This window comes from Mustela nivalis (assembly GCF_964662115.1).
Source record: "Mustela nivalis genome assembly, chromosome: 16".
In the NCBI taxonomy this organism is placed as follows: domain Eukaryota; kingdom Metazoa; phylum Chordata; class Mammalia; order Carnivora; family Mustelidae; genus Mustela; species Mustela nivalis.
Genome location: NC_139035.1, coordinates 51,061,431 through 51,085,502, shown reverse-complemented (window position 1 = coordinate 51,085,502; position 24,072 = coordinate 51,061,431). Strand labels below are relative to the sequence as shown.

Genomic DNA, 24,072 nt, shown 5'->3' with positions numbered 1-24,072 from the left:
AAGGATAACATAATGAAATTATTTTTCATTGAAAGTGAAATGGCAAGAATGATACTCAAGTATCAAATAGCAATTAGATTTCCCCCATAAATAAATAGGCATAAGCTTATTCCCCTCGACTTGTTCATAAGTCCGTATTGCTTAGAAGACTGTCTCCCTAAGCATTTGACTGCAATAATTTAGTCATAATATAAGGACAAAGCACAGTGTAGCATGGTATACCATATCATGAGTAGACCTTGTGCTCATGAACAAATATACAGATAATAAATATCAATGGAGAACTATATATCAAATACATGGTAAATCACACTATGATCAACAATATCATATGTGATGCCCTTCCAGCTCAATTGTGAAGATATTTTTAGCCATTACTGAATAAAAAGAGTTCTTTTTCAAAACATAATTAGAAAGTAACTATTGTAATTGAGAAGTTTCTGTTAGGTACTGTGCCCATTGTTTATGTGTATGAATATACTTATTCTACGAGTTTACTTTAATATTCTCAAATTTGAGTTGCATAAACTGAAATGGAAAGATACTGAGAAATTTCTCTGAGGTCATACAGGTGGAAGGTGCTAAACTTTATTATTATCTAGGCAGCTTGACTCTATAAAGGTGATACCTCAACTACTATTGCAAAATTGAGCAACTGTACCATCTCAAAACCTTTGACTGCAAATACAAACAGCAAAGATTTGATTGTCTACTCTGACTGTGGTCCAAATATTTGTGTCCTCCCCAAAAATCTTATGTTGAAACTTAATGCCTAATGTGATGGTCTTGGGAGGTGGATCTTTGAGTAAGCCTTCATAAATGAGATTAATGTACTGAAGATAGAAGCCCAGACAAATCTCTCATCCCTCCTACAAAGTGACATAAAATGAGAAGTCCATGACCCATAAGAGGGTCCTCACTTGACCATTCTGGCATCATGGATATCGGAGATCAGATATCCAACCTCTAAGACTGTTAGAAATAAATTGATGTTGTTTATAAGCCACACATTTTGTAGTATTTTGTTGTAGCAGCACAGACTAAGACAGCGACTATTTTCAGTTCATGATTCTTACTCAGTAAGCTTTTTAAAATTTATTACTTTTATCAGTAAAGAATAAAATTCCACAATCATAATCCTTGCTATTTACCCAAAGAGTCAAAGAGTTGAAAATGTGCATCTGCACAAAAACCTGCCAACAGATCTTTATAACAGCTTTATTCATAAGTGTCAAAATCTGGAAAGCACCCAAAATGTCCTTTAGTAGATGAATGGATGAATAAACAGAGATACTTACAGACAATAGACTATTATTCAGTGCTAAAAAAAAAGAGTTATCAAGCGATGAAGACAGTAAGAAATCTTAAGTATGTATTACTAAATAAAAGAAGCCAACCGAAAAATCTACATACTGTATGACTTCAACTATTTGGCATTCTGGAGGAAGCGAAAGTCTGGAGACAATACAAGTTCAGTGGTTGCCAGGGGCAGGAGTGGGAAGAAATAAGAAGGTAAAGCACAGAGGATTTTAAGGCAGTGAAAATATAATTTTATATTTTATAAAATTATTTTAATTTTATATTAATTAATTAAAATTGATTTTAATTTTATATTACATTATAATGATGGATATATGTCGTTATACATTATTCAAACCCATAGAATGGACACCACCAAGTGAATCCTAAAGCAAACCATGGATTTTAGATTCTAATACATCAATGTAGATCACACTTGGTAAAAAAAAAAAAAAAGTACATTCTGCTGAGTGATGTTGATGATGAGGGAGGCTTTGCACGCGTGGAGGCAGGGGACATATGGGAAATGTCTTTACTTCCCTTTCAATTTGGTTTTAAATTGTTCTAGGGGCGCCTGGGTGGCTCAGTGGGTTAAAGCCTCTGCCTTCGGCTCAGGTCATGATCTCAGGGTCTTGGGATCCAGCCCTGCATCAGGCTTTGTTCAGCAGGGAGCCTGCTTCCTCCTCTCTCTCTCTGTCTGCCTCTCTGCCTACTTGTGATCTCTGTCTGTCAAATAAATAAATAAAATAAAATAAAATAAAATAAAATAAAATAAAATAAAATAAAATAAAATAAAATAAAAAACTGTTCAAAAAACCGAAATCTTAAAAATGAATATCATCATTCTGGAATTCTTTTAAAAAAGATTTTATTTATTTACGTGAGAGAGAAAGAGCATAAGTAGGCAGAGGAGCAGAGAGAGGAAGAAAAAGACTCACTGCTGAGCAGAGAACCTGATGCTGGGCTCCATCCCAGAACCGTGGGGTCATGACCTGAGCTGAAGGCAGACACTTAACCCACTGAGCCACCCAGGCGCCCCCATCATTATGACATTCTTAGAGAACAATTTTCTTAATAATCTTGATTTCCTCTCCCATTCATCTGGAAAAATCTGCTGAGAATCAGACCACAAAAAAAAAAGAATGTGTATAATATCAAGTGTTCACTGATGATCAATCATATATGAAACTCCTAGCTATAAAGTACTTGAAAAGTTTAACATAATAAATAATCTAGCTTAAAAACGATGGTCATAGGCATGGTATTAAATGATTACTAGTCATAGGATAAAGTTCAAATATTTGAACAATTTAGCATCATTTTAACCTATGTACCATTAATTACCTTCTGGGAATAGAAATTCAAAAAAGACTATTATGACAAGATGTTAAAGATGCACTAACTTAAAGTAGAAACAGTGAGCACTGAGAGTTACATGACTGGTTTTAATATAATTGTATTGAACATATGTTATATACCTGGTTATAAAAATTGTCAGAAATGAGAAATGATTTTTTAAATCATGATAGGAATCTCAGATGATTTTATTAAATCCATGAACCCACACAGTATTTTAGTCGTGATCTTGTCTCATTTATATGAGCATTAAATGTCAGATTCACTTTGAACATTGTAAACATTTGGACTCACAGATCTGGAAGAGTCCTCAATAAGTCTACTTGTCTCTCCATCATTCACATACCAGTTGTGCCCTTTAATCATGCCAGAAAAGGACTTTTAGATTTCCTTTGAAGAAAGGATCCAAGAATTCCAAATCCAGACTATTTAAGCATTACAAATTCTAAAATTGTCAATTACCTATGAAATACAGCAAGAGTTCACAGATCAGAAAAGGAGTAAAACCAGGAACTGAAGTTAGAAAGATAAACTGAGGAAATCTTAAATTATTTCTTCCTCTCTCCACCTTCATTTCCTTTTAGCCTTTAATTCATTTTTGTTTGGAAATATGATATTATTACTTGTGTTTTATATATACACATACACATACACACATATGCATATACATACATATATATAACCATTATAGTGAGATACAGATATATATATATCTTTTTCATTTATACATTAATGTGGCTTAAAATAGAAAATGTTAATTTAAAATTAGAAAATATGAAAAGATTATGCAAAATTTGCAAGTCAAATGGTTTAGAAGATTATTGATAAGACTAGAAGCCTAATTTGGAAAATTTGTCATGAAAGGAATTAAATTACTACATCAAGCACAGAATATTCATTTAACTTCAGAAAAACAATAATTTTAAAATACATGAAGCTCTTTTCTTATCACCTGTCCCTTCAAAACAGTAAACAGTGAAAGGATAATTTATTAATTTAAATGAAACTTTTAAAAACTTTGTTGGAAATCATTTCCAAATGTCTTCTAGTTCTAAAATTAATTCTAAATATGTAAATGCATATCTTTGTTGGAAATGATCAACATCAACAATAGCAAAAATAGCCAACTTGCTTTAAATAATGCCCATATTTAAATAAATTGTAATAATCATGACTTGCATAAGAGAAAGATTAGATAAATGGAAAAAGATAATACTTCAGAGTATCAGACATTAAAACCAAAAAATAGCTAAGAAGTTGTGGCATTTTTAGCAGATCTATCATCTTAACCTGTTTTCAAAGGCAAGAACAGATATTCATACATTAGTGAGAATAACCATCAACTATACTGAAACAATAGGCATAAAATTATTTTTGTATAGGCCACATAAGAGAATGTCATGGTGAAAAAAAAGAACACAAAAGCAGCATTTCAATCGAGGTAAAAGGATATTGTCAAAATATATAATAAGAAAAATATGTTTATTTATTCCCATGTATACTACAACTACTCTAGGAAAATACTGAGAGCCCCTCAAAGATATCCTCACTGATATGAGGGACTCTTTTAAGATGTAGATGATTACATGCAACAAATCCTGAAACATTTGTTTTTTCTCTTTAGGTAATAATGCATCCATTTTCATCTTTGACTTGTCTTTATTATCTTCTATGATCCCTAGATGACTTCTCACTGAAAGCCTTTGGCCACAGGTGTTCCTACATTTATTCAAAGCCCAAGAATACTCATTCCTTGTCAATATCTATCTAACATTACAGGTTGGCTTGAATCTAAAAATTCTAGCCAATATCTCTTAATCTGGACATTCTAGGTTTTTTGGTTGTTGTTTTTACTTTTGTTATGTTTTTTAAAGATTTACTTATTTATTTGAAAGAGAGAGAGAAAGTACATGAGGGGAAGGCTGAGGAAGAGAGAGAGAGAGACAATTTCCAACAGACTCCCTCCTGAGCATGGAGCCTGATATGGGGCTCAACCTCAACCCCGAGCTCGTGACCTAAGCCGAAATCAGGAGTTGCATCTTCAACTGACTCAACCACCTAGGGATCCCTTAATCTGGATATTCTTACAGATTGCTTCTTCTACATAGAAGATCCTGTTTTAACTGTCCCTCCATGTTCTGCTTGACAAACTCTGCTTTAGTGTTGGGAACTCAGTGTAGAATTCATGCTCCCTAGTAGCAAGCTCTGAAATACCAAAGACTATTTTATTATTTCTCCTCAGTTCACCTAAAACTCTATGCAAATTGTGTGTTGGAACTTACTGTTGTGCTTATCACACAGGTAATTGACTTGGATATCTTCCCCCAAAGAAAGTAAATAGCTTGAAGACAAACAACTGTTTTACATGCTTATTATTGTAGCCTCAGTAGCAAGCACACAGAGAGCTCTCGATAAATAAATGTGGTTCATTCAATAAATTTTTACAATCAACCATTAATGAGAATTGTATAGAGAAGGCAGGAAAACACTTATATCCAACACCATCAGCCCCCACACACAAAGTCAGCAATAATTATCATCATAACAGCTATTATTTCAGGGTTTGCTATGTGTCAAAGCTTCATAGACACTATAGTTTTAATTTGTCACAACCACTACCAAAATCAGAATTTTATATCTGAGAAGATGGAGTCTTTAAGGGACAAAGCAATTTACCCAGGATCTCGAATCTCACCTCGGACTCTAATTTTGTTTTTTTTTAATTTTTTATTTTTTATAAACATATATTTTTATCCCCAGGGGTACAGGTCTGTGAATCACCAGGTTTACACACTTCACAGCACTCACCAAAGCACATACCCTCCCCAATGTCCATAACCCCACCCTCTTCTCCCAACTCCCCTCCCCCCAGCAACCCTCAGTTTGTTTTGTGAGATTAAGAGTCACTTATGGTTTGTCTCCCTCCCAATCCCATCTTGTTTCATTGATTCTTCTTCTACTCACATAAGCCCCCATGTTGCATCACCACTTCCTCATATCAGGGAGATCATATGATAGCTGTCTTTCTCTGCTTGACTTATTTTGCTAAGCATGATACGCCCGGACTAGTGTCCAAAATCTATAAAGAACTTAGCAAACTCAACACCCAAAGAACAAATAATCCAATCAAGAAATGGGCAGAGGACATGAACAGACATTTCTGCAAAGAAGACATCCAGATGGCCAACAGACACATGAAAAAGTGCTGCATATCACTCGGCATCAGGGAAATACAAATCAAAACCACAATGAGATATCACCTCACACCAGTCAGAATGGCTAAAATCAACAAGTCAGGAAATGACAGATGCTGGCGAGGACTCTAACTTTTCGTCACTATGCTATACTTCTTCAACTTCCTGTGTACTCTTGTTCATTTATTTAAAAGTAACGACTGAGTATCCATTATGAATACACAACATATATTAAACTTATACATTTCCCCATGCCCTGCAAGCATGAAAGGAAAACTAAACAAGGGTGAGGGATGGCGTAATAGCGGAAACAGAGGCCAGCACTGAAAGCATCTATATCCTAAGTTCAAAGGAGCTGAAGTGAATGTGGTTATTTTAAAAAAATAAGAAATTATATACAACAAAATATTTTCTCAAAAATGGAAAAAAAAATCCCAACCCATTTGGTCCTCCCCCAATGTGGGTCTTCATAATTCACATATTTGTTAGAAATTCACATTTTGTTCCAGCTTCTTGAGAAACTTCTAAGAAAGCCAAGATTTAAATTCAATAGTTTGAAAGTCATGGGAATCTAATATTAAAAAAAAAAAATATTAAAGTGGGCTCCTCTTTACTGCATTAGCAGATATTTCAGTTAAAATGCAATTACTGAAAAAAGGGGCACTTTCCATTTAGGTAATTTAAACCTTGTGCTTCATACAATTTTAAGCTCTTGAACTCTGTGTGTGCATGTGTGTGTGTAATCTCGAATTCAATGCCTCCTACTCTGATTTATGAGGAAATCAATGAAAATCAACAACATAGTTTTTTAAAAAAACTGGATTATGTAAAATGCCTTAAGATAAGACTGACGGATAAGTTGCTATTAGTGACAAGAATAAACTTGTTCTGGGGCATCTGGGTGTCTCAGTCATTTGAGCGTCTGCCACTGTTTGTGTTCCCTTTCTCACTGTGTCTCTTTCTGTCAAATAAAATCTTTAAAAAGAAAAGAATAAACTTGTTCTTATCTACATCTCCTACTAGTCTATGCATTTTAGGAAAGAAACTTTCTTGTAAATCTTTCACTTCTAGGAGAGAGACAAAACATAAGAGACTCTTAATCTTACAAAACAAACTGAGGGTTGCTGGGGGCTGGGGGGTATAGAAAGGGTGGTTAGGTTATGAACATTGGGGAGGTTATGTGATGTGATGAGTGCTGTGAAGTGTGTAAGCCTTCATGATTCACAGACCTGTATCCCTGGGGCAAATAATACATTATATGTTAATAAAAATAATTTAAAAAAATCACTTCTAGAGTTCTCATGTTTTGGTACATAATAGGCATTCAACACATAGTTGCGTAAAAGCAAATACCTATTTCCCCCCAATTTTGCAATTTCCAGAAATTGGCACAAAGAAGAGCGAATTTCTCATTCTATTTGATAATGTTAGAATTTTTTCCCCTGGTAATCTTAGGATTATTAAAAGTTTGTGCTCAGTACTCCTAAAATGACCACTAGATGCCTGAATTAGAGCTTCTTTCCTTTTGCTTGGAGCTTTGCAGTTACCAATACAGGAACTACATTAATAAGAAGAAAATGTTCTCTTTATCTTTTATAGTATGTGGCCAAGTAGCTACACCTCACAAAGGGAGTATAGAATGAGGTCATGAATTGAAGGCTTTCTGCAGTAGAAATGCAGTCATAAGTAAAAGATGAGTTGAAACAGTAATATTTTAATAAAGAAAGGGAATGTACCAAATTGGAGATTTAACTTGGGAAGCTTATCCAAAATATTGCTGTTTCCACTCTGCTGTTTATAGAAACTTCAATAAAATTTAAATAGACCTGAGAAGATTATATACAACAGAGAGATAAAAAGCAAGTAACCATTCAGAAAGACTGAACTTAGAAAGGAAAGAAATGGACCTCAAATTTAGAAAGTGAAAGAAAACTTAGGCTTTTTACTTCAAATTGAGATATTACTGTCTTAGTCCTCTTTGACCTCACGATCTTATAACTGTTTTGGTCATAGGCTTTCACCTCTGTAAATTGAGTACAGTGTTCTCTCTGTGTGTTCTCAATAAATTCTATTCAATGAACCTCAAAACATCTTGCTAGGACCTAAGAAACCTGGAAAGAAATCCAACATCTCCAAATAATTCAGTGCTGTGGTCAGAATGCTTTACATGAGATAAATTAAAACCACACAAGTACTTAAATCCAGCCCATCTGTGTCAGGGACTATATGTTCAAAATTATCCTGACATATTCTGAATGGTCGTATCAGGAGTCCTGGGAGTTGACTTTGTAGTTTATCCACAGATTATTTTTCTATTAGAATATCACTTATTGCCCCATATTTTTATGACCTAAATCACCCTTCCCAATAGTAAGCATTTCTGAATCTCCTAAAGGCTCTACTATTTTGACTTGTACACACAAACTATCAGATTTAAGTCCATGTTTATTTAGCGTCTGCCTTCAAATTTAGGCTATTTGTAGGTATTCAAGAATACTAGACACACCCCTTTGGAGTTCATTTTTGACTCCACAGCACTGTTCCTTGGGATAAACCATGCTTCAATCCAGGCTTTGTGTTCATTCACCTCCTACCTCAGAAGAAAATAGGCACTTATTTTATAATATACTGTAATTTAGCTTTCAAAAGATACCACCTTATGGTTTTTTTGTTGTTGTTGTTCCTATTATATGGTAAGGTACATTAAACAAATAAAGAGGAATTTAGAGGTTCAGCCTATAAAATGTTAACAGCTGGGCTTCTGTAGATATGATTGTTCTATAAAGTGACATGCTGATAGGCCAGGGCAAGGATACTCAAAAATTTAACTCCTTAAATTGTCCACCAGGAAACATGTATTCAAAGAACAACTGATTCTAGGAAATGACATCCTAGTTCAGGTTTTGAACTGTTTAAAATTCTTCCATTAAAAGAAAAAGTACATCAAAATATGTTTTTCCCTTATTAATCTCATAAGCCACTTAATCTTACCCATTTTTAGATTTTTTGTAGGTAGAATAGTTGGCAGAGATTATAAATGGGAGTAAAAGTACTAAGTAAGGCATCAAGGGCAAAAAAAAGGGAAACAGGAGAATTTAAAAAGGTAATCTTCTGAAATGAATTCATATGATAGAAAGATAGTTCCAGAAAGAGAAAGAGTTATATTTAAGAATATAAATCTATATCTTCCTTGGTTAGGGCCATTTAGGGTGATATCAAAGGTTCATGGGGGAATATAGGCCCATGGAAACTAAGGTGCATGTCTTATTAGGGCTATTGTCATTAGATTGTATGACAGTATGGTTCTGAAGAAGATTAACACTGTGTTTGAGGTTTTGTTGTCTTTATCTACATATTCCACAGGAGCCTGTGAAACCTTTCTCCCATACATCAAAAAAGACATTCTTATTTTGAAATAGAAGGACTTCATGTTTTAGAAACATGTATATTCCAGTCTCCAAAGGGTAGACCAGAAAAAAACATGCCCATCTTTAGATATTCTTTACCTAAGGTTGACTTTTTCTATATAGTATGATCATAGTGAAACACAAACTTGTATTATACTCCTGTGTGGCCAACAGAAATTCTTCATTGTAGCTCTTGTTCTGCCATGACTTAGAGTAGAGGTAAAATAAGGTCAGATAGTCTTTCAGATGGAAAATAGAGAAACAAAGAAAACACAGAGGGCAGAATTAATATTAGAATTGACTTGGAAACCATAACAGTTCCAGACTAAATGGGATGGGTAAATATAATAGAGCTGTACTTGTAATCAGAAGCACTGTGTTCATCAAGCATTCAAGCTTGCAAGATCATTTCAACACAAGGCTAAAGCAGACAAGAGGAATGAAATGATCTTATTAACTTTATTCAACCCTCTACAAATTTCCTTCAATATGGAACTACTATTATATTTTGGTGGCAAATGTCCAGCAAAAACTCATATTTCTTATCTGAAAGTTACTGGTGGACCAAACATTGGTGAACCTCCAGAAAGGTTCCTGAGAAACAAGGCAAATCATTGGCAGTGCCCCCTTTGTCCTCTTCACTTCCATCTTCCTGATGCCTGAGATAATGTCCTAGCAGCCAGCATTCTAGTAGCACAATGGACAGTAAGACAACCTTGAGAGAGAGGCACCAAGTTTGGAATGGTAGAGGCAAAAGACAAAATGAATTAAGTGACTAATGACCAAGTCTGCCCCTGGATTGCTAGGTTTACTAACAGCACAAAAAATAAACTTCCAGGTCTTCAAATCACTGTGAAGTTAAAGAGTTCTTTGTTTGCTTGCTTTTAATGTAGCTATGTCTACTCTAGATGAATTACTTGTCTGTATGACAGTTTAGAAGATATGGCAACATTCAAACACATACATGCAAATGACATAGTGGGCAGGTTCTTGGTGACCACCTGCCAGCTACAGAAAGGATTTCCTTAGCCAAAATTAATCAGGTTTACAGCCTGCCTCTTTTGGCATTTCAATTTGTACTGTAGTTACAAAGTAAGCAAACAATGCTACTTAGAGAATAAAAACCTCTCTCTCAATTTAGATTTAGAGAGAGAAAGAGAAAAGGGAGAGCCAGGGTTTTATATTTCCATTATTCATATGTCAGATATTCAATCCAAGCCATTGGACTCACCAGGCAGAGCAATTTATACTGGAAACATTGCCAATATATGCCAAACCATTTTGAGTTATTTTGCTTAAAATTTGAGAGATTTATAATTTCTGCAATAGTTTATCTACTTTACCAATGGATAACATCAATACTTTATAAATATTCATAAAGTCATAAAAATGAAATTCTAGCAAAGTCTATTGAGGAGAAGTACCTTTATAATGTAAAGGTACTTTTTGGCATTTGCAAAATATACATATGTTGGACACACCAAAATATACTATTTGGCTCGAAAAAATGCCATTTCAAAGAAAATATATTTGTTGCCTTGTTGCCAATAGCACTATAATCTCAGGCTCTTCAACCTATTAAGCATATATTCAAAAAAATCATAGAAATAAGTTCTTTATTAATTTCTGGTTATTAGTGGACTAACATAAATTCATACATCATGGTTGAAGATTTTTAGAAAGGTTCAGCAAATTCTTATAACAAAAATGCTACTTAAATGTGTACTTTTGGGGGCATGTGCATGACTCAGTTGGTGAAGTGTCCTCCTTCACCCCAGGTCATGATCCTCGGGTCCTGGGATTGAGTCTGCCAGCAGGCTCCCTGCTCAGTGGGTCTGCTTCTCTCTCTGCCCCTCCTACCCCACTCATGCTGGAGCGTGCATGCTCTCTCTCTCACAAAAATAAAAATAAATAAAATACTTAAAAAATAAAATATGCATCTCTTGTACTAATCCAATTTTTACCATTTCTAAGGTAAACATATCAGTGCAGGCGAATTACTTGGTAAAAAAATTAAGCAACCATCTTTGATATATGAATATGGTTGGAGTTCTCTATGAAACATAGTTTGAACTACCTTGAATAAACTAGACGTAAGGCTTCTAAGAATTTTACATCTTTCATAGGAAATCTTTCCTTTGATGCATTAAATATAAATCTTTACTTTTCTGCAATCAACCAATAGATTATGGTCAATAATAAAAATCATTGCATTTTTCTCCAGATTTCAGGGATAATTTATCAGATGATGACTGAAAAAGTGAAAAGGAAAATTTCATATAGAAAAAAAAAATGTATCTGCTGTGGAAAACATAAAAGTTTAAATAATAAGAACATTCATATGTAATACGGCTCATACGTCATTAGGCTAAAGAAAATTTGATTTAGACCTTCAAAAAAGACAGTCTAACATCATTCTCAGGGTTCAGCAACTTTAATCTGTTTGGGTGACCCTATCCCATTGGAGGAAATTTAGGAATTTATTTCTAATATATTTCATTCACTGTTTTGAGTGCCAAAAATGGAACAGTGAATACTAGATGTCAGTAGATGTTAAATATTTTGCAATGAAAAGGACATATTCACACAAGGTAATGTTTTCTTGTTAAAAATTCACAATGTTTCTGCAGAGAAAATAATGATTGATCTAGATGTTAGATATAATAAGAATGGCTAAACTCAATGATTTTTAAAAAAGACTGAAGCTTTATAAAAATCCACTATATGCCCTTCTACTAGTGAAAGGAGAGGTGGTACAGCAATTTTTAAAAATTCCAAAATACGTTTGTATGTAAGGTCTTAATGTTCCTTAACCTAATTTATACTCTGCCCCACCTAACACACCATTCTTCTATCTTGCTTTATTCTGAAGTCTTTCTGCACCACCTCCCAGCACCCCAACAAAACCTATTCCTTTATGACCTTCCTGCTGAGATATAACTATTACAACAATTTTCTTTTAAGGGCGATTGCACTGTGATAAATATTCTAATCTCCATCTCCCTTACTTCTCTCTCTATCTGAAACTAGAAAGTTAGAATCCTCTGTTTAGAACACCTTTTTTTCTGTCTTCGAGGCTTTAGATCAGAAAAATGAGAGGTTGTTACCCAGAAAATATGCATTATCTTGGCTGTCCACGAAAAAGTAAACTAAAAAAAAAGAAAACAAAACAAAACAAAACAAAAAAAACTTCATTTGCTAAACATTTTAACTAAAATGATATTTGCCAGATCTTAACAGAGAACATGTTTTGTTTTAAAGCTATTCCACATTTTACACATTGCTGGGTTTTTTCATAATAAGATGCATTCCTTTTTGGACTAGGAAAAATGTATAACAATTTAAGGATAAAGACTACCTATAATTAGTAATACAAAATTCATACAATGAAGAGTCAAAAGATTACTATTATTTGGTATTCTTCAACATGATATAAAATGTGGCTATAATAATATAATAAGCCAAAAATTCATCCCTAATGCCATCTTGATTAATGGTTAAGTGAAACAAAGGTTTTGGACAGTGAGACAATGTTGGAAGCGTGTCAGAAGCATCAGTTGACATTAAATGTTACAATTCAGCTTGATTTGACTATAGCTGGTACAGGGAATGACCATGGTGACTTATCAAAATTAAACTCTGACTTTAAACAGCTATAACTCAAACATGAATGTTACAAAAATAATCCAAATGAAATTGGTTATCACTTTTTTTGTTCTTATTTGATGCTTATAAATTTATATGTAGGTGTGTTACTGTCCATCATTACATTTGTTTCTCTTTATTATTATTATTATTATTTTTTTTCAGTAAGCTCCATACCCAGCGTGGAGCCCAATGTGGGGCTCAAACTCATGACCCAAAGCTGAGATCAAGATCAGGACCCAAACTCAAGATCTGGACCCAAGCTGAGATCAAGAGGTGGATGCTTAACCCACTGAGCCACTCAGGAGTCCGTGTATCTCTTTTTCTTTAAAAAGAAAGTGTATTGCCCATCACCGACCAATCAGTCACCCTATCCAGAAACCTCCACATTTTCTCATCTTCCCACCATGTCCCACACTGTCTAATTTGTCATCACATGCTCTGTATGACAACCTATATGACTGTTTCTGAAATGTGTCCCTATTTGTCCCCACTGAAGCTACCTGAATTCAATAAGATCACATCTCTCCATTTGAACATCCTCTAAACGATTTGGCCTTTCTGTGCTCATCAGTTTATCCTCTTGCTCTTAGTTGGTTCTTACTTTTGGTTTTATTAAAAATAAGTCTGACCACCGTATTCCCTTTCTTGCTTTCTTGTGATCCTTCAATGGCTCCTCACTGCCTTCACAAAAATATCCTAATTTCTTTTTTTTTTTTTAAGATTTTATGTATTTATTTGACAGAGAGAGATCACAAGTAGGCAGAGAGCCTGATGCAGGGCTCGATCCCAGGACCCTGAGATCATGACCTGAGCCGAAGGCAGAGGCTTAACCCACTGAGCCACCCAGGTGCCCCAATATCCCAATTTCTTAACAGGCAGGTCGCTTAAAAACTTGGTTGTGACCTACTGATCAGTCTTATTTCTCTACTCACATGTCCCCTCCTCTCACAGAAGCCCAGGTCCTCTGAGATCCCTACTCCCCACTTTGGCTAAATTATACTACTACTGCTGGCCTCTCCCATAGGATGCTGTTAAATAGCCTACAAGTCACAAGACAGCCCCTGCCTGCCAAAAGAATTATTCAGCCCAAAATTCATGGTGAGGAAGCTGAAAATCCTGTTTCAAGGCAAGAATGGCATCATTTAGGTTGAAATTCTTAGATCTAACAGAGGTCCCTATTCTTAGAAGGCATTTTTTAAGAGCATATTAAATGAATGTACATGCAGATATAGTCTTTAGTCTTTAGAGTATGGCAATTAAATACTACAATGGACTGTTTGGTTAAGGTTTTAAAATTAATTTTCCATAATTAATCCCTTCCTCTGTTCCTAAGCACATATATCCTTTGCTTGAATAGCCTGCCACTCCTTACACATTTCTAATATTCCACCAAATATTTTGTTGTTCCACCTCCAAAATATACCTCATATAAGCCCATTTCTGTCTCCATGGCCACCATCTTCCTTCAAGTCAAAGCCATTTTTTATTCTAAGTAGTTTCCTAAGTGTGCTTTTCTGTTTATGTACCTCTTTCTTCTATTTGTATATAGAAGTCAGTAATCATTTATTTTTTTCCAGTGATCTTTAAAAAAAAAAAATTGATCATGTTACTCCTCTGCTTAAAATTTGGCAGTTTTTCCCATTTAAGATAATAATTTTTAAAAACCCTACTATGATATTTATGACTCCATGTATCCTATTTTATGTTTAGTTCTGTTTTATGTAATTCAGCTACATCTACACTACTCTTTCTAATTTCTTTGGATTTTGTGAACATGATATTAGAATTCCCAACAATGCTCAGGTGTCCTTGAAATTATAAATAATTATCTAATATTCTTTATAGTCTCTAGTCATTATTATGGAAATGTGAAATAGTTACTTAATAAAAAGAAAATATTAATATTTACAAAGGACTCTAGCCTATAGTAAATATTCAAATAATGAAAAACACCAGTGAACACTACTGGGCAGCATTTGAATAAATGGCATTCAGCTCTTCTAGTAAGGTTAAAAGCAATGGACAGAATCACTTGCAAAATTGCCAAATTAAGGATTTATTTTGTTTCCAAAACTTCATATTTCTCAGAACACTCATACCATTTGTATATAGTATGTACATAAACTTCTTATCACATATTTTATTTTTAAGAATAACTCACCTTTAGCAAAATATAAAGCCAAACACATACTATATTATGGCAACAGTTAAAACCAAGACTGACAAAAGATTGTGACCATGTCTTTTTAACTTGACACTGTCCTGGTTCCCTGAAATGTTAACTTTAACCTTCCACTATGCACTTTGGAATTTCCTGTTCATTCATTTGACTCTTTCTTATTTTTCTGATTTCCCAAATGATTGTTCCTAAGACTGAGAGACAGAAAAACATTTCACTTTCTCAAGAAATAACGGGAAAGAATTTCCATATGGGAACAATAAGCCACATAGTCATTCTTTCCACAACTCATGGCCACCCCAAGTTGTTCCCACAATTCAGAATTGTCATTTCTTGTCCCTCTGCCTGAGATGTCTTTCCCTTTAATATGTATAGAACTCCCTTAAATCATTTTCAGGTTGTAGGGGGGCATGTCCTTTCTTTAAAGAGGGCATGCAGGACTATCATTCTAAGATATATCTCCAGTCAAAATCATTTTCTCTGTCTCTATCTCTACCTATTGTGTGTGTCACATCAAAATACAAAGGTAGTATGTATTATATTTACTTCTGTGTTTACTTGTTCAATATCTGTTCAGTAGGTGACAGACATTCAACATACTGGCCAGCAAAAATGATCCCCATTCAAGCTTCGATTTCCATAAACAAAAACTTATTGTGCTCTTGTCTCCAAATCATTTGGGATTTCACTGAAGTTAGGCATACACTGTGAGGGACACACTATGATCATTCTGTTTAATTCTATCTTTAAGTTTAAGAAGAGTCCCTGAAACTTGTGAAGCCATGCGTAAGTGTTCTTTAAATGAATTGTGAATACTTCCTCACCATCTTTGGCAATCTAAATTTAACAAAAATAGAAAATCTAATATTGTCTTTTGCTGTCTACACCTTGATTAAATGTTCAGAGCTTATCAGACTTTAAATAACAGTTCTTCCATTCAGGTTCTGTGACTAGGTATTAAAAAGATATATAAACAGCAGGAAATACCGAGTGTATTAGTTTCCTATTGCTGGTGTAACAAGTTAACAGAAACTTTGGCTTAAAACAGTGTAAATATATATCTTAGAGTTTTAGAGGTCAAAAGTCTAAAATGGGTCAGCACGGCTGCATTCCTTCTGGGGTTCATTGTGGACAACCGTTTAAATTCCTTGCCTTTTCCAGCCTTTAGAGGCTGACTACATCCCTTGGCTCATGGCTCTTTGTTCCATCTTCAAAGCCAGGAGTGTAACATCTTCAGATCTCTCTTCCTCTCTTACCTCTCATACCATGGTCCCTTCTTGTTCTCTGATTCTGACTCTCCTAGATTTCTTCATACAGATCCTTGTAAGTAGATTGGATCCATCCAGACAATTCAGGAAAATCTCTCCACAAGGTCCTTAACTTGATCACATCTACAATATCCCTCTTGACATGTAAGGTAACAAACTTAGGTTTAGGGAATTAGGACATAAATATCAAAGTGTTTAGCCATTGCCTTGAATACCACACCAAATAATCCAGCTTTACTATTTGAATGGAAAGTATTCACTCATTCATTTTTTCATTCACTTAATAAGTATGCAGCTTGCTCCAGAAATGGCACTAGACAAGATTTCCTCAGAGCACTGGAAAGGGAGAGATAGGTTACATAGCTAGGCTAACAGCTACCATACAGGATGACAGAGTGATCAATGTTTTCATGGAGCAATAGAAGGAGCTTTAAAAATCATCAGCACTACTTCTAGTAGTGTTTATTTATTTATTTTTAAAGATTCCCTTGCTTATTTTAGAAAAAGAGAGAGAGAATCTCAAGTAGACTCCCTGCTGAGTGGAAGTCCCACACAAGGCTCCATCCCAGGACCATGAGATCATGACCTGAGCTGAAATCAACAGTTGGACACAACCCACTGAGCCAACCATGTGCCCCTCTAATACTGTTTACAAAGATCCTCCCTCAACTCCTTCTCTCTCCCTCTTTTTCTGGCCCCCAAATCACAATTTATTTTAATGATCAAGCTTTTATTTTATATCTGTAAGGTTAGCACTGATAATAAAATAACAATCAGTTGACAGTACAATTAGCTGCAAAAAAGAAGCCTGTGCATCTTTTTAAAGATATATTGAAGCTGACCTCGTTGAGTCAACTACTTGAGCTAGATTTTAATTTTACAGTTGACTGTGGTTAAAAAAATTTTTATTTTTAAAACATGGGATTTTAAACATAATTTCCAGAGATACGTTGAGTGTAGTATTGTTTCTCTAATGTTTTATCTTAACCTTCTATGCTTAAATAGGGATTTTTGAGTTCTTTTAGTTTAAAATTTCCACACTTAGGACACCGGATAGCTTTGGAATATCTGTACTCAATGCTTATCTTTAAGAATATCAAAATGCAAGAACTTTGTGTTTAGTAAGGAGTTTAACCCTACCCCCAAAGAGTTCTAGCTTTGCTCTTGGCTCCTAAGAGGTGATTGTTGTCTGCTGTGGGCTAGCCAGATATTAACAATGTGATCAAGAGTGAAGGGTGGCACATCAGAAAGACCAGTGATGTGGATTAGTGTGGAGACTTTGGATCACAATGTATTAGTACACATGGAGACTGGGAACCACCACGTAAGCAATCAATCGGGTCTATATAATGGGCACCAGTAAAAACTCTGAACACCAATAGTTGTGTGAGCTTGGCAATGCTCTATGCATATTGTCAAACACTGAAGCTAGGAACAGGTCCACAGAAAGAAGACAATGGAGACTCCACATTTGGTTGATCTGCAGATTCTACCTGCTCTATGCAGTTCTGCCTTTGGCTGATTTTAATTGCTATTTTTTTCCTTGACAGTAGTTTCAGGAATGCCCAGACATGCAACTGGTATCTGAAGTGAGGGTAATCTTGTAGAGAACTATGCTCCCCCTGACGATATAGTTGACTGAAGTCTTTACACTCCCTTACATTTGTGTAGGTGCTATGCAAATCTACTTGGGTTAGGATATTAATAACACTTTTATTGTAAAGGAAGGAGGCTTATTTCAGACCATAAAATATTATTTTTTAAAAGATGTCAATAAGGTTGTTAAGTTGATGATTTTTTCCCTTATGTATGTAGAAACTAAATAATAAATTTGCTTGATCTTACTATTCAAACTGTTTTCAATGGCACTCTATCCTTTTACCAAACATGATGAAATAATCAGCAATACTTATTCAACCCTTCTAACGTGTTGTCCTTCAAAGTTTTGTGTGGCACTCTAATTAAACCAATAATGTTCTTTGTAATTAGGGCAACTGTATAATTATTTCCAAACCAGAATACTTTTGATATTGAGGGGGAATTCTATTAATAATCTCTATTTAAAACAGGCATAAAACAAGACTATCCAAATACATGGTAATAAATGTTCACTCTGCCAATGGAGGCAGCTTTGCCTGAGAAACCATATTTAGACAAAATGTAAACAAAACAAGACTCAGGGATATCATGAGTAAATTTTATACAGCATATCTAACATTGAACTTTAAAATTTGAGAATAAATTACATATGGATTCTTTCATTGCTTCTGGATTATGCCAATAGCCTTTTTAAAAAATATGAATTCCTCAAAGAATCTTATTTTTCACATGTAATAAGACTATATTACCCATACGACAATCTTGAGTGAAGAAGAGTCAAAAGGCAATGACACTGATTCCCCACCCCCCCCACCAGATCCATCATTGCCTTGGTTGCAAACATGTGACTTGGGTTTCAGTCTATTCCCAGCTGTGTTTTTCCTGTTTTCAAAAACAACCATGCAGTGTGTCGAGCACAGCAGTTATAAAGAAAAATAATCTGTGGTTTACTCAGGGAACTTGCAATCTAGAAAAAGAGACAGGGGAGTAAACAAATCATTATAATTTAATGTGGCAAATGTTATATATCTACACAATATTAAAGAAGCATAAAGAAAAGCATAACTAACTCTGGTAGCACAGTCAGGAAAAGTGCCACCCAAGACTTGAATTTGTTCAGTAGGTGGGAAGAGATGAGGACTATTTTGAGGAAGAGAAAATGTGTGAAAATCTTTAAAAGTATAAAGGAAAAACCTTGCTCAGAGAATAATGAGCAGCTACATTTGACTGCAGTGTGATGCCATGGTGAAAGGAGAAGGAAGAGAGGGTTATCTAAAGCCTCTGAGGCCAGCCTATGGGAGGTTGGGTTTACACAAGGCGTCAAAGATTTTGCAGACAACAGATAACATGAACCAAGGGATAATTAATGAAAGAACCCTGGCATAATTGCAAAACCAGTAAGATGCGGAGGTACATACTAGTATGCATGATATAGGCAAAACAGAATGGAGACATGAACTAAGAAAAGGTAAGACCAAATTTAAGAAATGCTCAGAGTTAGAGTCAACAGGGCTCTGCCGGCCTCGGTTTGTGCATGTTACGTACAAGGATGCACGTGTCAAGGCTGCCATTCACAAAGAAGACGTGGAATTTTAAATTTGTTATGTTTGTGACACACGGTAATAAAATATGTAGTTTTAATGAAAACACCGACAAAATTGTGGAACTAGTCTTCAAAATAAAAGTCAAGATTACTGAGGAATGGGTACCATTTTCTACTTCTCATGGAGGTGCCCCTTCAGCCTGACTAAATAAAAATTTGTGACAGAAGGAGGGATCAATAATGTTTTCCAATTTCTGGTTTGTGAGGCTGTGGAGAATAAAGTCTAAATAGATCCAATCAAGAGAGAGGTAAATAAGATGAGTCTGATTTGAATATATTCAGCCTGAGATGCTTTGAGTTGCATGAATCAGTCAAGGAATATTTTAGAACTGAAGAGAAAGGAATCCAAGGGCACAACCCTTAAAATGTTCAATGAGCAATATTCAAAGTAAAGAAAGAAAAGAAAGGAAGTAAGAGGAAGTCTTAATCAAGTAGCAGTCATATATTCAATGAAATACACTGTTAAAGAAGACAAAGCAGTTGACAGTTTCATGGAAGGACTGTTCAACATTATCAAAAGTACAGAAGATCCTTTAAATATATCAAAAACCACAATGACATATTGCATTTAGAAATTAGATCAGCTTTATGCTAAGCGAAATAAGTCAATCAGAGGAAGACATTATCATGTGACCTCACTGATATAAGGAATTTGAGAAACAAGACAGAGGAACGTAGGGAAAGGGGAGAAAAAATGAAACAAGATGAAACCAGAGAGGGAGACAAGCCATAAGAGACTCTTAATCTCAGGAAACCAACTCAGGGTTGCTGGTGGGTGGGGAGGAAAGGACACGGTGGCTAGGTGATGGATATTGGGGAGGGTATGTGCTATGGTGAGTGTTGTGAAATGTGTTAAGACTGATGCATCATAGACCTGTACCCCTAGAATGAATAATACATTATATGGTAATAAAAAATAAATAAATTGAGTTACCTTGATCAACTTCCCCTCAAAAATATAAATTAGATCAGCTTTAACCTTAACCAAAGTGGTATCATGAGAGAGGTAAAAGCAAAAACTATATTTCAGTGAGTTAAGTGAGTAGGAGAGAGAAAGAATAAGGAAGAACTCTTCTCTTTCAACAAAAGTGATGAGGAAGAGTTCTCAGCATCTAAGAAAGACCTCTGTTGTTACTTTGTAAAGCTAATCAACAGTCATCCTTAGTTCCTCAACATTCACCAAATGTTTAGTGACAACCACTATGTGCTGAGCACTATTTCAAGGTTAAGAAAGACACAATGCATACAACTACTTTCATGGAACATATGTTGCAAGCTTTGCAGGACTAAAAATAGGAACAAATAAAGAATGTTGATGATATTAGGAAAAACACAATGAGTACAGCTTATCAAACAAGATCAAAATGAATAGAAGAGTTTGTTTTAGGAAGGAGTGAAAATATCCTTCTCTGAGACAGCTGGATGAAATAAGAAGTAGCATACAGGTAGATTAAGAATAAGCTTTGCTGAAAAAAAAAAAAACAAGTAAAACTCACAAACAGAAAGTAGAAGTGATTGTCACGGGTTGGGGATGAAAGAAAAAGGGAGAGTTTGGTCAAATGATACAAACTTCCAGTTATAGGATAAATAAAGCTGGACGATCTAATGGATAACAAGGAGATCATAGTTGATATTTTTGCTGAGAGTAGATTTTACCTGTTCTCACCACTGACTCCCAACCAAATACTGAAAAAAAAAAAAAAAAAAAAAAAAGAATAAGCTTTGGAGAAAATGGTATATGTCTTTCTTACTCATTATTTAAAAGTCACTTACTAATGACAGTGAATAGTGAATATTCAGCAAATATTTGCTAAATAGATAAAATGAATATTTATTCCTGATAGTTCTGTTTTGATCTCAAAATCAAGCAAGATGCTATGTCTTGTCTATTAATTTTATAAAAATTACTATTGTTTACTAAACACAAACATACATATATAATCTCAAATACACACGCGTGCACACACACACACACACACACACACACATGCACACCCTGAACTTTGGGAAAAACTAAGTCACACATAATCACTTATTATTTTTGTTCTTGTTTCAGGTCCTGCTGAGATAATTTACGCAATTATTCTTCATGCCAAAAGATAGTTGTTTAGGGAAATCTAAGGGGCCCAAAACAGGAAAATAACTAGCCTCTTTACTTAAGAAAAGGAAAAACGTAGAGGCAGTACAATCCATAACTAAATGATTGGTAATTTCAGAACTGGAATGGTTCATTCTGACTAACTGAACTGTTTATCTAGCTACTTTGGACTATTAGAGCTGCACGCTTTAAAGAATTGTTCACCTGCAGATGCTTATAGAGGTCTATCAGAATACATTTGAGTTCTAGAGCTCTATAAATCATGAGTGAAGAAAACATTCAAAGAAATTTGAAAAGCAATACATTTGTCCAATTAACAAAACTGGTATAATATTATAACTCTACCAAGTAAAGAAATATTTTAAAAATGAGAAAAGTGCTGCCTGTACTTAGAAGGAGCAGGGGAAATAGTTTAATTCCATCCATTTCCAAAGGGGAATTTATTTTTATAATTACATTGATAGTTTTAATTTTGTGTCAAAATGTATGTAACAGATTTAATATTTAATATTATACACGAATACACGGCAGTATGTATGTATATCTTTGTGTTACTAAGAATATTTTCACATTTTATATTCTCCCACTTCGTTTCAGCCAACTCAGTCAAAGCAATAAACATTTTCAGGGACATAATGATAAATAAAACACAGTCTTTTTCCTCATGGATTGCATAGTATATATGAAGGGTCAGGAAATTAGATAGGAAAACTAATAATATAAAGAAAATATATTGTTTCTTTAAATTTATTTTGTACTTAATATTCCAGCATGATTATTATATGATGCTATTATTTTCTACAATATCATTTCTGTGAATACACTATTTACTGTTGTTAATATATAATTAGTATGACCAATTCCCTATCATAGAACATTTAGGTCTTTCTATTTTGGATTTAGATTATAATGCTTTAATTAAAAGAAAGATGTTTTGTAAAGGTTTTATTGATTTATTTGTTAGAGAGAGAGAGCACAAGCAGTGGGAGCAGGAGGCAGAGGGAGAAGTAGCCTCCCTGCTGAGAAAGGAGCCTATGAAGGACTCTATTTCAGACCCTGGGATCATGGCCTAGCCGAAGGCAGATGCTTAATAAAATGAACCAACTAAACATACCTAAAAAGAAAGATATTTACCTCAGCATTCCTGTATATCTCTGGACTTCGGGAGTTGGCTCAGGATAAGGAATATTGACTTTATTTTTATATACTAATTAGTTAATGAAGTGGTATAGTCAAAGCTGGAAGTTGAGGCATTAAATTATTTAGAAGGGTATGAAGCAATATTAGAACATAAGAAGTGGTAACTCATTGGACAATAAAGGTTAAAAATAAAGGACATCAAATATGATGAGCTTGGCCTTACAAGACAAGTATAGTTAAAAATATTATTGAAAGGTTCCTAGGCATTTCTATTACAAAGGGGAGAAAATTTCCATCCCTGCCCCCAAATTTGGTGTCCCCCAAATTCATATATTGCAACTCTAACCTCTAATGTGACTGTATTTGGTGACAGGTCCTTTATAAAATGTAATTAGGGTTAGACAAGATCGTGAAGGTTGGGTGTCCTCATGATGGGCTTAGTGCCCTTGTTCAGAAGAGGCACCAGAGAGGACTTGTTCTCTCTCTCTCTCTCTCTGTCCCTGAAGAGGTCATGTGAACACACAGGAAGGTAGAGGCAACCTATACCAGCCAGGAAAGAAATCTCTTCAGAAACTGATCACGTTAGCATCCTGAACTTCTGGTTTCCAGAATACTGAAGACCTAAATGTCTGTTGTTGAAACCACTGTCTATGGTATTTTGTTATGGTGGCATCAGTGCCTAATAATCTACCCTTGGGAAACAAACCAATTAACACAGTCTTAAGTGGATAGGACTCATGCTAGGAGACATATACCCATAGCATACCATCATAACTTATCAGAGGAATACTTAGCTGAGGGAAAGTACATATTCTGTAGAATATTATGCCTAAGCAAAATCTCAAATGGTGAATAAGGATCAACCAGGAGCAAAAGTTAGGAAGGAATGTTTCATCAGAATAAATAGTATAAGCAGGAACGTGAGTATTGGCAGTAAATCCACACTGCTTGGTACCTGTGATGGGCAGGAGTCTAAGACGACCTCTCTAAGATTTTCACTTTAGTCTTAGTTCCAGAAAGAAATGTAAACATGATGAGATACCACTGCTATGATTAGGTGATTAGTCAATTGACTTTGAGTTCATCTGGGCATATCTGACTAGCCAGAGAAGCCCTTAGCAGGATCCAGAGCCTTCCTGAAGAGAGACTGAGGTGTGAGAGGACATGTGGAGGAGGTCCTTGGGGAGGGAACTGAGAAGAGCCTGAAAGAGCTCAGAGCCATCCCCGGCCATGAGCCCGCAAGAGAACGAGACCTCAGTGCTACCATTGCAGGAAACTGAA

General features: G+C 34.9%; 1 protein-coding gene across 6 annotated transcripts in view; it reads right to left on the bottom strand.

Moving 5' to 3' along the window:
- BRINP3 (BMP/retinoic acid inducible neural specific 3) overlaps positions 1 to 24,072 on the bottom strand; it is a 392,688-nt gene that overhangs the window by 242,442 nt on the left and 126,174 nt on the right. For 5 of the 6 annotated variants that reach the window (XM_082704050.1, XM_082704048.1, XM_082704051.1 and 2 more), the window contains exon 3: positions 21,210 to 21,239. The exons of the other annotated variant lie outside the window; for it this stretch is intronic. In XM_082704050.1, the coding sequence (XP_082560176.1) occupies positions 21,210 to 21,239 (30 nt within the window). The remainder of the gene's footprint in view (positions 1 to 21,209; positions 21,240 to 24,072) is intronic. 6 annotated transcript variants of the gene reach the window in all.